The sequence below is a fragment of the Oncorhynchus masou genome, chromosome 5 (assembly GCF_036934945.1).
Source record: "Oncorhynchus masou masou isolate Uvic2021 chromosome 5, UVic_Omas_1.1, whole genome shotgun sequence".
NCBI lineage: Eukaryota > Metazoa > Chordata > Actinopteri > Salmoniformes > Salmonidae > Oncorhynchus > Oncorhynchus masou.
Window position 1 is genome coordinate 46,669,141 of NC_088216.1, and position 15,621 is coordinate 46,684,761.

The 15,621-nt window shown below is 42.7% G+C and overlaps 1 protein-coding gene across 2 annotated transcripts; it reads left to right on the forward strand.

The window, feature by feature from the left end:
• Positions 1 to 828: 828 nt before the first annotated feature.
• Positions 829 to 9,639, forward strand: LOC135539686 (WD repeat-containing protein 82-like). 2 transcript variants are annotated; one of them, XM_064965725.1, is made up of 9 exons: positions 829 to 1,148; positions 1,614 to 1,714; positions 2,302 to 2,368; positions 2,455 to 2,554; positions 2,682 to 2,798; positions 8,011 to 8,166; positions 8,474 to 8,543; positions 8,803 to 8,945; positions 9,067 to 9,639. In XM_064965725.1, exons 1-9 carry the CDS (start codon positions 988 to 990, stop codon positions 9,094 to 9,096), a joined length of 945 nt encoding a protein of 314 aa, XP_064821797.1. In that variant the 5' UTR covers positions 829 to 987; the 3' UTR covers positions 9,097 to 9,639. The 2 variants fall into 2 exon arrangements, with proteins under 2 accessions (XP_064821797.1, XP_064821798.1); XM_064965726.1 differs by having other exon boundaries at positions 1,018 to 1,314.
• Positions 9,640 to 15,621: the final 5,982 nt, after the last annotated feature.

A 15,621-nucleotide genomic window follows, 5' to 3' on the forward strand; every position in this document is an offset into this window, starting at 1 on the left:
GCACAAAGACGTGAATGAATCTACAACGTTAAAAATGCTGCAGCTGAGTGGATATCCAGTTTGAGCTATGCAATGTGCGAATAGGATACGCAAATACTTTCATAATGCATAGTTATTTTGGAGTTGAGGCTAATCGTTTTGGGAACATTATATTCAGTCAGTGGGCACACGTGTCATGAACCACATTATCGTGAACAAAAATAGTGGAATCGGTGGTTTGCTTTCAAATTAAAAGTCCCTCATTGCAACATGTAAACTGATACAAATAGTGGAATCATGACAGACTAGATCAAGCTTAACAAGGTTGCCAATGGCATGTTATATATATATATATATATGTATATGTATATATATATATATATATGTACATATATATATGTATATATATATGTATATATATATATATGTGTGTATATATATATGTATATATATATATGTATTCAACAAAATACAATAATTTGTTCATTTGAAAAAATAACACATCAGTTGAAATTGCACTGTGGATGTATCAGACTTCAGAATTGCATTGGGGCATATTTATACATTTATGTACTGAGTTTTCATCAATATTGGCGCCATACCTATGAATCTTGGCACCCACAGAACACAACTGTGAAGAGTTTACACAAACATTACCATTGTAGCGCTTATAGAAGGACTTTACATGTGGGAAATTAACTCATTATTAATGTTTGTTGAATTTAAATAACATTTCAATTTGGTTTAATATTCTAGTTCAAGTGTGGCATGATTCAATTATTTTTGAGTATGCAGCAGATGTCATGGGAACTTTTATTTTGAAGTCAACCCGCAGATTCCACTATTGATGCTCAAGCTAATATTGTTCACGACACACCACACATGGCCCACATTCAATGGGCCAGCCTGCAAATTCCGATTTGTCAATACATTTTGCTGAGATGTCAGTCCACCATTCTGTCCTCGAAAAATAACATTGATTGATGTCCAAATTCTGCGGCTGCCGAGATGAAGATTACGGACAGCGTGTTGCGAAGTTTTAGGGTTGCAAGGACATTCCGGGAGAATTCGCAGAAAGTCAACTGTGTGGACTACAGCTCGAACGGCGAGAGTGCAATATCTAGTAGCGACGACGACTCCATTGTTTTATATGACTGTCAGGAAGGAAAGTGAGCACAATTAATCTTGTTTCATCGGCTGCAGTTTGCATACCGTAACCTATACGTGCACAAAACTGGCTAGAAGACACATTTTCTATGTGTGGGGCCTGTTGTTTGGGAACTTCCCCGAGCTCAAGTCCCACATGGAGGTCGATTGTTCAAGTGGGCAAAAAAGGTGTCCGAAAATATAATAATTAATGTTTTATTACAATTATAATCCAAGGCTGGAAAATTATACACCCATCAAGGCATGGTTAATAATACTGTACAGTTTAAATACAAATAGTTGGCATAGAATGAATATTATTTTATTAGAAGAAAACAAACGGAAACACATTGCATTACATAACCACAACATGTATAACTTTGACATAAGTTACTGTGAATGAGAGAGAATCAAACGAAGCTTTAATGTAACGTGTTGTTAAATTGTCTTGTGTCATCATGTCCCCTTCTGGCCTCACCCCACTTCAGACCAATACGGACCCTGTACAGTAAGAAGTACGGAGTAGACCTTATCCGGTATACACATGGGGATGCCAACACAGTGGTCTACAGCTCCAACAAACTAGATGGTAGGAATTTCTGGAAGTTGAACAGCTCTAATGCTGCGTTTACACAGGCAGCCCAATTATGATATTTTTTCCACCAGTTGGTCTTTTGACCAATCACATAAGATATTTTTACAGCAGATCATTTTCAGGGCTGATCGGATTGGATAGAATACCAACGAGTGAAAACAATATTAGAATTGGCCTGCCTGTGTAAACACAGCCTAATAAACAAAGCAGTCAAGCCAACATGGTATGTTATTGTGTGCAGTGTTTTCCCTGTATTTAAAAAAATATTTATTTTACAAGGCAAATCAGTTAAGAACAAATTCTTATTTTCAATGACGGCCTCGGAACAGTGGGTTAACTGCCTTGTTCAGGGGCAGAACGACAGATTTGTACCTTGTCAGCTCGGGGATTTGAACTTGCAACCTTTCTGTTATTAGTCCAACACTCTAACCACTAGGCTACACTGCCGCCCCAATTATAAAGTGGGGCGCAAAGATGCTAAAAACATGATGGGCTGCTTCCGTTAAATTAAATGAAACACGTGTCTGTGTCAGTTTTACAAAAGTATAACCTCACTCATGTCTTTTCTGTGACTCATCCAGATACCATCCGATACCTGTCTCTCACTGACAACAAGTACATCCGCTACTTCCCTGGGCACACTGATAGGTGAGACAACACTTTTGAGGGATTCATATACAGTTAATGGTTGTTTGGGCACTAACATTGATTACACACTGTGTGGATGTTGCCAGGGTTGTTGCTCTCTCCATGTCACCGGTGGATGACACATTTATCTCTGGTTCCTTGGATATGACCATACGACTCTGGGACCTGCGCTCTCCAAACTGTCAGGTGATTAAGAGCAGCCTTTAGAAGCCACAATTCTTTCACTGCGCTCTTTAGATGAGCTTGGGAAAAGACATATCAATGTATTTTATATCATGTAACAGGCCTTGAAATGTGTGTTTCTTTGTCTTAGGGTCTTACTAATCCTTTGGGGAAGCCTGTTTGCTCCTATGACCCCGAGGGCCTGATATTCGCTGCTGGGGTCGATTCTGAGGCGATTAAACTGTACGACCTCCGCTCCTTTGACAAGGTAACATTGAAAATGTGTGTGAAATGTATTAGTGTTTGTAATGTACTATTTGTTTATTATGTATGTACAGTGCCAGTGAAACGTTTGGACACCTACTCATTCATATTCTACAGTGTAGAATAATAGTGAAGACATCAAAACTATGAAATAACACATATGGAATCATGTAGTAATTGAAAAACTATTAAACAAACCAAAATATATTTTAGATTCTTCAAAGTAGCCACCCTTTGCCTTGATGACAGCTTTGCACACTCTTGGCATTCTCTCAATCAGCTTCACCTGGAATGCTTTTCCAACAGTCTTGAAGAAGTACCCACATATGCTGAGCACTTGTTGGCTGCTTTTCCTTCACTCTGCAGTCCAACTCATCCCAAACCATCTCAATTGGGTTGAGGTTGGGTGATTGTGGAGGCCAGGTCATCTGATGCAGCTCTCCATCACTCTCCTTCTTGGTCAAATAGCCCTTACACAGCCTGGAGGTGTGTTTTGGGTCATTGTCCAGTTGTAAAACAAATGATAGTCCCACTAAGCGCAAACCAGATGGTATGGCTTATCGCTGCATAATACTGTGGTAGCCTTGCTGGTTAAGTGTACCTTGAATTCTAAATAAATCACTGACAGTGTCACCAGCAAAGCACCATCACACCTCCTCCATGCTTCATGGTGGGAACCACACATGCGGAGATCATCCGTACACCTACTCTGCGTCTCACAAAGACACGGTGGTTGGAACCAAAAATTTGAAATTAGGACTCATCAGACCAAAGGACAGATTTCTACCTGTCTAATGTCCATTGCTCGTGTTTCTTGGCCTAAGCAAGTCTCTTTTTCTTTTTGGTGTCCTTTAGTAGTGGTTTCTTTGCAGCATTTCAACCATGAATGCCTGATTCACGCAGTCTTCTCTGAACAGTTGATATTGAGATGTGTCTGTTACTTGAACTCTGTGAAGCATTTATTTGGGCTGCAATTTCTGAGGCTGGTAACTCGAATGAACTTATCCTCTGCAGCAGTGGGAACTCTGGGTCCTCCTTTCCCGTGGCAGTCCTCATGAGAGACAGTTTCATCATAGCGCTTGATGGTTTTTGCGACTGCACTTGACGAAACTTTCAAAGTTCTTGAAATTTTCCGAATTCACTGACCTTCATGTCTTAAAGTAATGATGGACTGTCGTTTCTTTTGCTTATTTGAGCTGTTCTTGCCATAATACGGACCTTGTCTTTAACCAAATAGGGCTATCTTCTGTATTCCACCTCTACCTTGTCACAAAACAACTGATTGGCTCAAACACATTAAGAAGGAAATAAATTCTACAAATTAACTTTTAACAAGGCACACCTGTTGAGAGAATGCCGAGAGTGTGCAAAGATGAGATGGATGCCGGAGGGGATGGCTGCCGTTTTATGGGCTCTTAACCAACCGTGCCATTATTTTTATTTTTTCCGCATTGTTTGTAACTTATTTTGTACATAATGTTGCTGCTACTGTCTCTTTTGTCCGAAAAGAGCTTCTGGACATCAGAACAGCAATTACTCACCTTGAACTGGACAAATAATCTTTCTTTAATGAGTCGGATGAGAGGGATTTACTCTAGACACCCGACAAGGTCCTCATCTGCATCATTCGCAGGAGAAAGAGATGGCGATATCGCAGAAGGAGATCGGGGTGCCTTGTGAGGATCCAGCCACGAGTGGCTAATCTGCCTTTACCATCGGTGCTATTGGCCAATGTACAATCGTTGGATAATAAAGTGGACGAACTACAAGCACGTATATCCTACCAACAGGACATTAAAAACTGTAATATCTTATGTTTCACAGAGTCGTGGCTGAACAACGACATGAATAACATACAGCTGGCGGGTTATACACTATCGTCAGGATAGAACAGCCGCCTCTGGTAAGACAAGGGGTGGCGTTCTATGTATATTCGTAAATAACAGCTGGTGCACGATATCTAAGGAAGTCTCAAGGTTTTGCTCGCCTGGGCTAGAGTAGATCATGATAAGCTGTAGACCACACTATCTACCAAGAGTTTTAATCTATATTCTTCATAGCTGTCTATTTACCACCACAAACCGATGCTGGCACAAAGACTGCACTGAGCTGTATATGACCATAAGAAAACAGTAAACCGCTCATCCAGAGGTGGCGCTCCTAGTGGCCGGGGACTTTAATGCAGGGGAACTAAAATCCGTTTGACCTCATTTCTACCAGCATGTTAAATGTGCAATCAGAGGGGGAAAAACTCTAGACCACCTTTACTCCGCACACAGAGACATGTACAAAGCTCTCACTCGCTCTCCATTTGGCAAATTTGACCATAATTCTATCCTCCTGATTCCTACTTACAAGCAAAAACTTAAGCAGGAAGCCCAAGTGACTCGGTCAATAAAAAAGTGGTCACATGAAGCAGATGCAAAACTACAGGACTGTTTTGCTAGCACAGACTGGAATATTTTCTGGGATTCTTCAGATGGCATTAAGGAGTACACTACATCAGTCACTGGCTTCATCAATAAGTGCATCGATGACATCGTCCCTACAGTGACTGTACGTACATACCCCAACCAGAAGCTATGGATTATAGGCAACATCCTCAGTGAGCTAAAGGGTAGAGCTTCCGATTTCAAGGAGCGGGACTCTAACCCGGAAGCTTATAAGAAATCCCGCTATGCCCTCCGATCAACCATCAAACAGGCAAAGCGTCAATACAGGACTAAGATCGAATCTTACTACATCGGCTCCAACGCTTGTCTTATGTGGCAGGGCTTGCAAACTATTACATGTTACAAAGGGAAGCACAGCCGCAAGCTGCCCAGTGATACGAGCCTACCAGACAAGCTAAATGACTTCGATTCTCGCTTCGAGGCAAGTAACACTGAAACATGCATGAGAGCATCAGCTGTTCCGAACAACTGTGTGATCACATGCTCTGTAGCCAATGTAAGACCTTCAAACAGCTCAACATTCACAAGGCCGCAGGGCCAGAAGGATTACCAGGACGCATACTCCGAGCAAGCGCTGACCAACTAGCAAGTGTCTTCACTGACATTTTTCAACCTCTCCCTGTCTGAGTCTGTAATACCAACATGTTTCAAGCAGACCACCATAGTCACTGTGCCCAAGAACACTAAGGTAACCTTCCCAAATGACTACCGACCCGTAGCACTCACGTCTGTAGCCATGAAGTGCTTTGAAAGGCTGGTCATGGCTCACATCAACACCATTATCCCAGAAACTCTAGACACACTCCAATTTGCATACCACCCCAACAGATCTATTGCACTCCACACTGCCCTTTTCAAGCTGGACAAAAGGAACACCTATGTGAGAATGCTATTCTTTGACTACAGCTCAGCGTTCAACACCATAGTGCCCTCAAAGCTCATCACTAAGCTAAGGCCTGATAAGAGAATTATGTTCTCCAGGTACATCACCCAATTTAATTATATTACTCTCAGTCTGCAAACCAGAATTTGTAAGATCCTGGTCGAATGAAATAGACGGAGGCCCAGCTAAATAGTCAAAGGTTTATTCACGGAACGTTCTGAAGTCAAGAATACAAATCAATTCATTTTATACTGACTTCTCACGCCCACACATACACACAAACATACGCACACGCATACACACAAACATACGCACACGCATACACACAAACATACGCACACACATACACACAAACATACACACAAACATACACACACACACTGTCTGTCTCACTTCCCAGCCGACAGAGATAGTGACTTTGTCCTTGAGACGTACTCCCCGTTCTCTCCCAAATCTCTAGTCAGGTCGGCACCAAGCTCAGACAGTCGGTGTTTAAAATACCATACAGGCATATTGTTTTACCCTAATTCTGACGGACTACACGTTTATTGATTATGATTTCATACATTCTAATCAATTCCATACAATTATATGTTTCAGGGCGGAATATTCTAATCATTCAATTAACAGACAATCCTCACCTATCAAGGACCCTGGGACTAAACACCTCCCTCTGCAACTGGATCCTGGACTTCCTGACAGGCCGCCCCCAGGTGGTAAGGGTAGGTAACAGCACATCTGCCATGCTGATCCTCAGGGGTGCGTGCTCAGTCCCCTCCTGTACTCCCTATTCATCCACGACTGCATGGCCAGGCACGACTCCAACACCATCATTAAGTTTGCAGACGACACAACAGTGGTAGGCCTGATCACCGACAACGACGAGACAGCCTATAGGGAGGAGGTCAGAGACCTGGCCAGGTGGTGCCAGAATAACAACCTCTCCCTCAACGTGATCAAGACAAAGGATTTGATTGTGGACTACAGGAAAATGAGGACCGAGCACGCCCCCATTCTCATCAATGGGGCTGCAGTGGAGCAGGTTGAGAGCTTCAAGTTCCTTGGTGTCCACATCACCAACCAACTAACATGGTCCAAGCACACGAAGACAATCGTGAAGACGGCACAACAAAACTTATTCCCCCTTAGGAGACTGAAAGGATTTGGCATGGATCCTCAGATCCTTAAAAAGTTCTTCAGCTGCACCATCGAGAGCATCCTGACTGGTTGCATCACTGCCTGGTGTAGTAACTGCTATGCCTCTGACTGCAAGGCGCTACAGAGGGTAAATCACTGACCATTTACATTGCCCTCCCCCCTTTTGCGCTGCTGCTGCTCTCTGTTTATTATCTCTGCATAGTCACTTTAATAACTCTACCTACATGTACACATTATCTCAATTACCTCGACTAACTGGTACCCCCTGTATATAGCCTCACTATTGTTATTTTACTGCTGCTCTTGAATTATTTGTTACTTTTATTTCTTTTTTTGTTGGTATTTTTCTTAACTGCATTGTTCGTTAAGGGCTTGTATTCAGCATTTCACTGTAAGGTCTACCTACACCTGTTGTATTTGGCGCATGTGACAAATCCGATTTGATTTGAAGTGGTCATCAATCAAAGCAAAGGGCGGCTACTTTGAAAAGTCTCAAACATCAAATGTATTTTGATTTGTTGAACACTTTTTTGGTTATTACACGATTCCATATGTGTTATTTCATAGTTTTGATGTAGAAAATAGTAAAACCCTGGAATGAGTAGGTGTGTCCAAACTTTTGACTGGTAGTGTGTGTGTGTGGTTTTACCGTTACAAAATGTGTATGATGATCGCCCTCAGTTGTGAGTTGCTGTGGTGATTTGTTGTTTACTTGTGTTCAGGGCCCATTCGCCTCTTTTGAGACTCTGTTTAGCCGTGTCTGTGAGTGGACTGGACTGAAGTTCAGCAGGGACGGCAAGCAGATTCTCATCTCTACCAACGGGGGTGCTATTCGGATCCTAGATGCCTTCAATGGATCCGTGCTGCACACTTTCTCAGTGAGAGAACCGTTACTGCACTGATAGACCGGAAGTTCATATTCTTCACACACATATCTACAAGTATGCACGTCACAGGAGGTTGTTAGCACCTTAATTGGGGAGAACGGGCTCGTGGTAATGTCTGGAGCGGAATTAGTGGAATGGTATCAAATACATCAAACACCTGGTTTCCATGTGTTCCCGCCATCATTATTAGCCGTTCTCCGCTCAGCGGCATCCTGTGATGCACATAGCTGTGTCTAGTAAATACATAGTTGTTTTCGGACTGGCTGAATCAAACGTGTCTCCCCTGTGTGTCCTGTAGGGCTACAACAACAGTAAAGGCATTTCATTGGAGGCCTGCTTCACCCCAGACTCAGACTTTGTCATGATTGGTAAGCCCGACACCTCCAATTCCCAACATTAGGACTTAGCAAACTAGACTGTCTTACCCAGCCCTCCCTGATCTACCAAAGCAGAACAACTCAACACAATTTCAAGTCTGAAGCACTCAAGCCAATTCCAGAGTCACCAATTACCCATTTGACCCAAATGAACTGATATTATTACTCTGCCTATCAGTCCATATGTTTGTCAAAATGTTCTCCCCCAATCCATAACCACCTAACCCTCATGTTGTCCTTTATGCCCCAGGTTCAGAGGATGGGAGGGTCCATGTGTGGAGTACAGAGAGTGGGATGAAAATAGCAGTTCTGGACGGGAAGCATTCAGGACCAATCAACACACTGCAGTTTAACCCTAAATACATGACGTTTGCCAGCGCCTGCTCCAATATGGTGAGACACACACTTTCATCAGCCTAAACACACCCACACAACCATTCTTAGACACGCATTCATTGTCTCTAATTTGACCCTGCCAAAATCTACCACACGCTCTCTCTTTCTCTCTTTGCAGGCGTTCTGGCTTCCCTGTGTAGGAGACTGATAAAGGTGTGGGACCACAGAGACAAACTGTCATCATCATTACCCAGGATGCCTTTCTCCTTTCATGTTTCTGAGTATACATAGACCGAACACTACTCTAATATGAAATTGTAGGCACATTAAGGCATTGGTGAAAGGGATTCCACTGACGATTAACCACGAGGAGAACTGTCACTCTGTAAACTGATTTATTTGCCAAATGGGGAAGGTTACATGAGGGAATCACTAGAGCTGTGGGAGACAGTAGTTATTGTCCACTGTGATAGGTGCTTGTTGAAAAGTTTTTATAAGTAGAGAATACCTGTGGTGTACTACTGACAAACACTTGTTTATATATATTTCGTTTTTTTCAACTGTGATTCTGAGCAAGGTGCTACAATGTATTAATTAGCAGACCATTATGACCTTTTAACTTTTTAATACAGTGACAACTCCAATCAAGTATGCATTTTAACTGCGGAGACACATTTTATTGGGAATTCAATATTTGTTTTATTTTGTACTGTTTATTCAGAAAGTATTAAAGTGTTTTACGGCTAATGTACTTCAACTGGTGTTTTTCATTGGTTGAAAACGATATGTGTGCGTGCACATCCTGTACAGTGTACCTGTGGTAGAATAGGGGGGGCTCTGTTGAATAATGTATAGAACCTTGGGCTGTGTACTCCTGTTTCCTGTGTCCACAGGAAGACCTGTGTTTCCAGGGGTACCTGTGTCACGTGTCCTGCTGCTCCACCCCTGCACCTCTCACAGTAGCGGAGCAGGAGCTGCAGCGAATACAAATCACAGAGGTAAAGCCAAGAGGAGTGTGTGTGCCAAATATCCACCAGTATATTATGTATTACCCATATATGATGTAGGCCAGTGCTGTAAAATATTTGTTATACCTTTGGTATGATGTGTAGTACATGTAGTCAGCCACATGGGTTTGCCTCTGTAATATGCCATCCAGGACAAGGTTGTATGGGTAAGTTATGGTTCTTCTCTGTCTTTTCACATGTGTGTATTTTGTGTCTTTGCGTGCGTCTGTGTGGGTATGCATGCCAACTGTTTCAGGTGTATGTGTGTGTGTCTGTACGTGTGCAAGTATGTTTGCAATGTGAGGATGAGCATAGAAGGCTAAGCGACACTCCCAGCGGACGAGTGTCCCTCCTTCTCATCTATAATTCGGTACTGAAGACTTTTGAAGAGAGGCTTGCTCCCCAATGTTCCCTCTAAACTGCGTGCGGGCGCACAGTAGCCCCAGGACTTTCTCGCAGCTCCGGGGACTGGCGTGCAGAAGAAATACTGGATCAGCCCATTGATAGAAGCGCGAGATTGAATTTCACTCAACTTTCTAGAGTTTTCCCTGTTAGTTAACACAATCAAATTTCCCTTTACTGGGGGAATTGTGATCAAATCAACGCAATATTAGACACTTTCAATGCAACATCCTGAAAAAAATGAACTATGCAAGAGATTTTGTTTATAGGCAGAAGGCATCGGAGTGGGATTCTATTGCATTGACACTCAAGACTCAACCCATTCTCTACACAGACCGGTGCGACATAACCAATCAGAGCTGCATTAGGCCTATATGCAAATAGACCCTTGCCATATATGGATCTGTACTGTTTACTTTGAACTGGACTGAGTTTACAGCTGTGGTCATGAGTAGATGTGCTTGTTTTGAGATCAAAGCAAGAGCTGCATGTAGCCACGTGTGCACATTTTGTTCATATCCTTTGCTAGTTAGTGACTTATTAGCCCAGTTATAGAGGAGGGAGGGATTGCTTCCTACAAGAGCACAAAACGCATACATTTCTAGACATTTTTGAAAAGCTAGTTAGGTAAATACATTTTTTATGTCTTAAAGGGGCAGTGTTGTATTTTGAGACAGGTTTGAATAAGCTAAGTAGCCAAGAGGCAGAGGGTAGCATAATTTGTCTTATTCTCTGTAATAATCGTGTGGGAATAATAATGCATTTTATTTTGTAAGTGGTTTCTTGCATCAAACAACACAACACCATTTTCAGTCACCTCCTTGTCTGAAGGACGAGTGGATAAACAGGTTAATGTTTATTCCTGCATGTTTTTCTTATTTCAAAAGTCTCATGGAATGTAGGCCTACATTGTACACCACACGTTGGCTGCTACTTTAGGCTGAATGACAGAACAGCTATTTCCATGTTAATATGTTATGGGATGCAGTTTCTCTATTGTTTTTGATGGTAGGCCTCCCCAGTAGGCCTACATTATGATCAAATAGCCACATTAGGCCACTTGGCCACTGTTAAAACTGTACAGCCTCAGTGTTCACACAACGTTCAAGTTTGCGCTCAGCAGACCTGAAATCTGCTCAGTGCTGTAAAACTTTGACAGAACATTACTTGCTCCTCATCTTTAAGCCACAAGACACATTTTATACAAAGGTTTTCACCTGCATCTCTTTTTTTTCTTATGGGCCTGGCATTCCCTTTACAGGTGGAGGTCAAGCTCTCTCTGCAGCAACTCAAGCAGAAACGTATCAACTCCATACAGCTGGTGAGCTGGCCTCACATAACAAACACATAAAACAAATATTTTCCCTTCGCTTGTGGACTTCAGTGACAACAAAACAGCTTTCTGTGACCAGCCGCTAAAACTTCTCCAAGTGAAACCTTCATACCATAACCACTAACCACTACACAACCTACATCGGGGTCACCATATTAACGTTACAGTCAACAAGCTAGAACTCCCTAGAACACACGCGTTAGTACAAAACAACCAAACCAAAAACAAGGACATTTCTAAGTGACCCCAAATTTTTGAACGGTAGTGTATATTTCGTACACAATAAAGAAGGTCAATTACGAGTCAACATTTAATATTTCTCCCAGGGGTGATCAAAGCTCAGAACGCTTATATTCTTGATCTGACATTTCTAATTGCGCATGCCTATTTGCGAACAAGTGGAATCATGAACAGTGGTTCATTATGTTCGCTTGTGTCCCCCGGATTTGCCTCCTGAATTGACCTTTTTTAGAGACGCGAAACAAACTACCCCAGCTTGGAGTCAGCTCAAGTAGGCAACTACAGAGGCTGCTGACAGTGTGTTTGTGAGAGGCCGGACCAAAGGCAATTTTAAAACCATCAGCCAGGTGGCTAGCTGCCGGCAGAGACTTCTATTGCAGTAACGTGGCCTCCAACTGCTCTTAAATGCAAGTAAAACTAAATGCATGCTCTTCAACCGATCGCTGCCCGCACCTGCCCGCCTGTCTAGCATCACTACTCTGGACGGTTCTGACTTAGAACATGTGTACAAATACCTAGGTGTCTGGTTAGACTGTAAACTCTCCTTCCAGACCCACACGCATCTCCAATCCAAAATTAAATCTAGAATCGTCTTCCTATTTCGCAACAAAGCATCCTTCACTCATGCTGCCAAACATACCCTCGTAAAACTGACCATCCTACCGATCCTCGATTTCGGCGATGTCATTTACAAAATAGCCTTCAACACTCTACTCAAGAAATTGGATGCAGTCTATCACAGTGCCATCCGTTTTATCACCAAAGCCCCATACACTACCCACCACTGAAACCTGTACGCTCTCGTTGGCTGGACCTCACTTCATACTCTTTGCCAAACCCACTGGCTCCAGGTCATCTACAAGTCTTTGCTAGGTAAAGCCCCGCCTTATCTCAGCTCACTGGTCACCATAGCAGCACCCACCCGTAGCACGCACTCAAGCAGGTATATTTCACTGATCACCCCCAAAGCCAATTCTTCCTTTGGCCGCCTTTCCTTCCAGTTCTCTGTTGCCAATGACTGGAACAAACTGCAAAAGTCACTGAAGCTGGAGTCTCATATCTCCCTCACTAACTTTAAGCACCAGCTGTCGGAGCAGCTCACAGATCACTGCACCTGTACATAGCCCATCTGTAAATAGCCCATCCAACTACCTACCTCATCCCCGTACTGTATTTATTTATTTATCTTGCTCCTTTGCACCCCAGTATCTACTTGCACATTCATCTTCTGCACATCTATCGCTGCAGTGTTTAATTGCTATATTGTAATTACTTCTCCACCATGGCCTATTTATTGCCTTACCTCCCTTATCTTACCTCATTTGCACACACTGTATATAGACTTTTTCTACTGTATGTTTGTTTGTTCCATGTGTAACTCTGTGTTATTGTATGTCTCGAACTGCTTTGCTTTATCTTGGCCAGGTCACAGTTGTAATTGATAACTTGTTCTCAACTCGGCTACCTGGTTAAATAAAGGTGAAATTAAAAAAATCTATATTTAAAAAAAGGTTGAAAGACTTTGGCTAGTATTAATTAGCCAGCTAGAATGATGGAGTTAGACGTTTATGTTAAAGAAAAACATAGGCCACTAAGTTCTCATAATTACTTTGCTTTACAGAGAGTCGGCTCCTGAGATAGAGTGATGTGGCACTCAGTGGTGAGGCTGAGGCAGGCTGCAATGCATTCAGGAGGAAGTAGAGGAGACAGAGAGAGAGAGAGTGGAATCAAGCAGAGAGAGGGGTTAGTACAGTGGTTCTCAAATGTGGGGCAGGGGAAAATTGGCACTAATCTTATCAAATTGGAGTATATGCAAATTGCCATCATACAAACTGAGGCAGCAGACTGTGAAAATTAATATTTGTGTCATTCTCAAAACTTTTGGCCACGACTGTACATGTACATACTACCTTAATCAGCACAACTATCCGGTACCTGTATGTAGCCTCGCTACTGTTATTTTTCACTGTCTTTTTACTGTTGTTTTTATTTCTTTACTTACCTATTGTTCATCTAATACCTTTTTTGCACTGTTGGTTAGAGCCTGTAAGTAAGCATTTCACTGTAAGGTCTACTACACCTGTTGTAGTTGGGGCACGTGACAAATAAACTTTGATTTGATTTGATGAAGGTTTCACTTGGAGAAGTTTTAGCGTCTGGTCACAGAAAGCTGTTTTGTTGTTCACTGAAGTCCACAAGCGAAGGAAAAAGATTTGTTTTGTATATTTGTTATGTGAGGCCAGCTCACCAGCTGTACGGAGTTGATACGTTTCTGTTTGAGTTGCTTCAGAGCGTTTGGCCTCCTCCTGTAAAGGGAATGCCAGGCCCGTAAGAGCCTGGTGCCTTTTGTCCAAACCAAACTCCATTGTCACCTGTAGGGGGCAACATATAACCATATAGCACACGTCAATAATGGATTTAATTAGACATATACTACAAAGAACAAGTTACAGCACAAGAAAAAGTGGTTCTACACAACAAATCAATAAAAAAAAGAGATGCAGGTGAAAACCATTTAAAATGTGTCTTGTGGCTTAAAGATCTTTCTTGGGCCACTATACCTATAACCGCACAAGGATGTCCCCGCACAAGGAGACTAGACTGCTAGCTTGCTAGCCCTGGCCCGCTAGCTGTTTGAATCGTCGTGTCTCCAGCCAGCTTAGCTACTCACTGGACCCCTATGATCACTCGGCTATGCATGCCTCTCCCTAATGTCAATATGCCTTGTCCATTGCTGTTCTGGTTAGTGATTATTGTCTTATTTCACTGTAGAGCCTCTAGTCCTAATAGCCTGCAGAGTTCTGTCATACTATCCAGGTCTGTGCCTAAACAATTCGAGCTTCTACTTCTAAAAATCCACCTTTCCAGAAACAAGTCTCTCACCGTTGCCGCTTGCTATAGACCATCCTCTGCCCCCAGCTGTGCCCTGGACACCGTATGTGAACTGATTGCCTCCCTTCAGAGCTCGTGCTGCTCGGTGACCTAAACTGGGACATGCTTTACACCCTAAGCTTGATCTAAACTAATCTAAGCTTGATGCCCTCAATCTCACACAAATCATCGATGAACCTACCAGATACAACCCCAAATCCATAAACATGGGCACCCTCATAGATATCATCCTAACCAACTTGCCCTCCAAATACACCTCTGCTGTCTTCAACCAAGATTTCAGCGATTACTGCCTCATTGCCTGCATCCGTAATGGGTCTGCGCTCAAATGACCACCCCTCATCACTTTCACATGCTCCCTAAAGCACTTCAGCGAGAAGGCCTTTCTGATTGACTTGGCCTGAGTATCCTGGAAGGATATTGGCCTCATCCCGTCAGTAGAGGATGCCTGGTTATTCTTTAAAAGTGCCTTCCTCGCCATCTTAAATAAGCATGCCCCGTTCAAAAAAATGTAGAACCAGGAACAGATATAGCCCTTAGTTCACTCCAGACCTGACTGCTTTTGCCCATCCTGTGGCGTACTGCACTAGCGTCAAATACCCCCAGTGATATGCAACTTTTCAGGAAAGTTAGGAACCAATATGCACAGGCAGTTAGGAAAGCTAAGGCTAGCTTTTTCAAACAGAAATTTGCAACCTGTAGCAGAAACTGTAACACTGTAAAGTCCATGGAGAATAAGAGCACCTCCTCCCAGCTGCCCACTGCACTGAGGCTAGGAAACACTGCCACCACCGATAAATCCACGATAATTGAGAATTTCAATTTTTTTCTACAGCTGGCCATGCTTTCCACCTGCCTA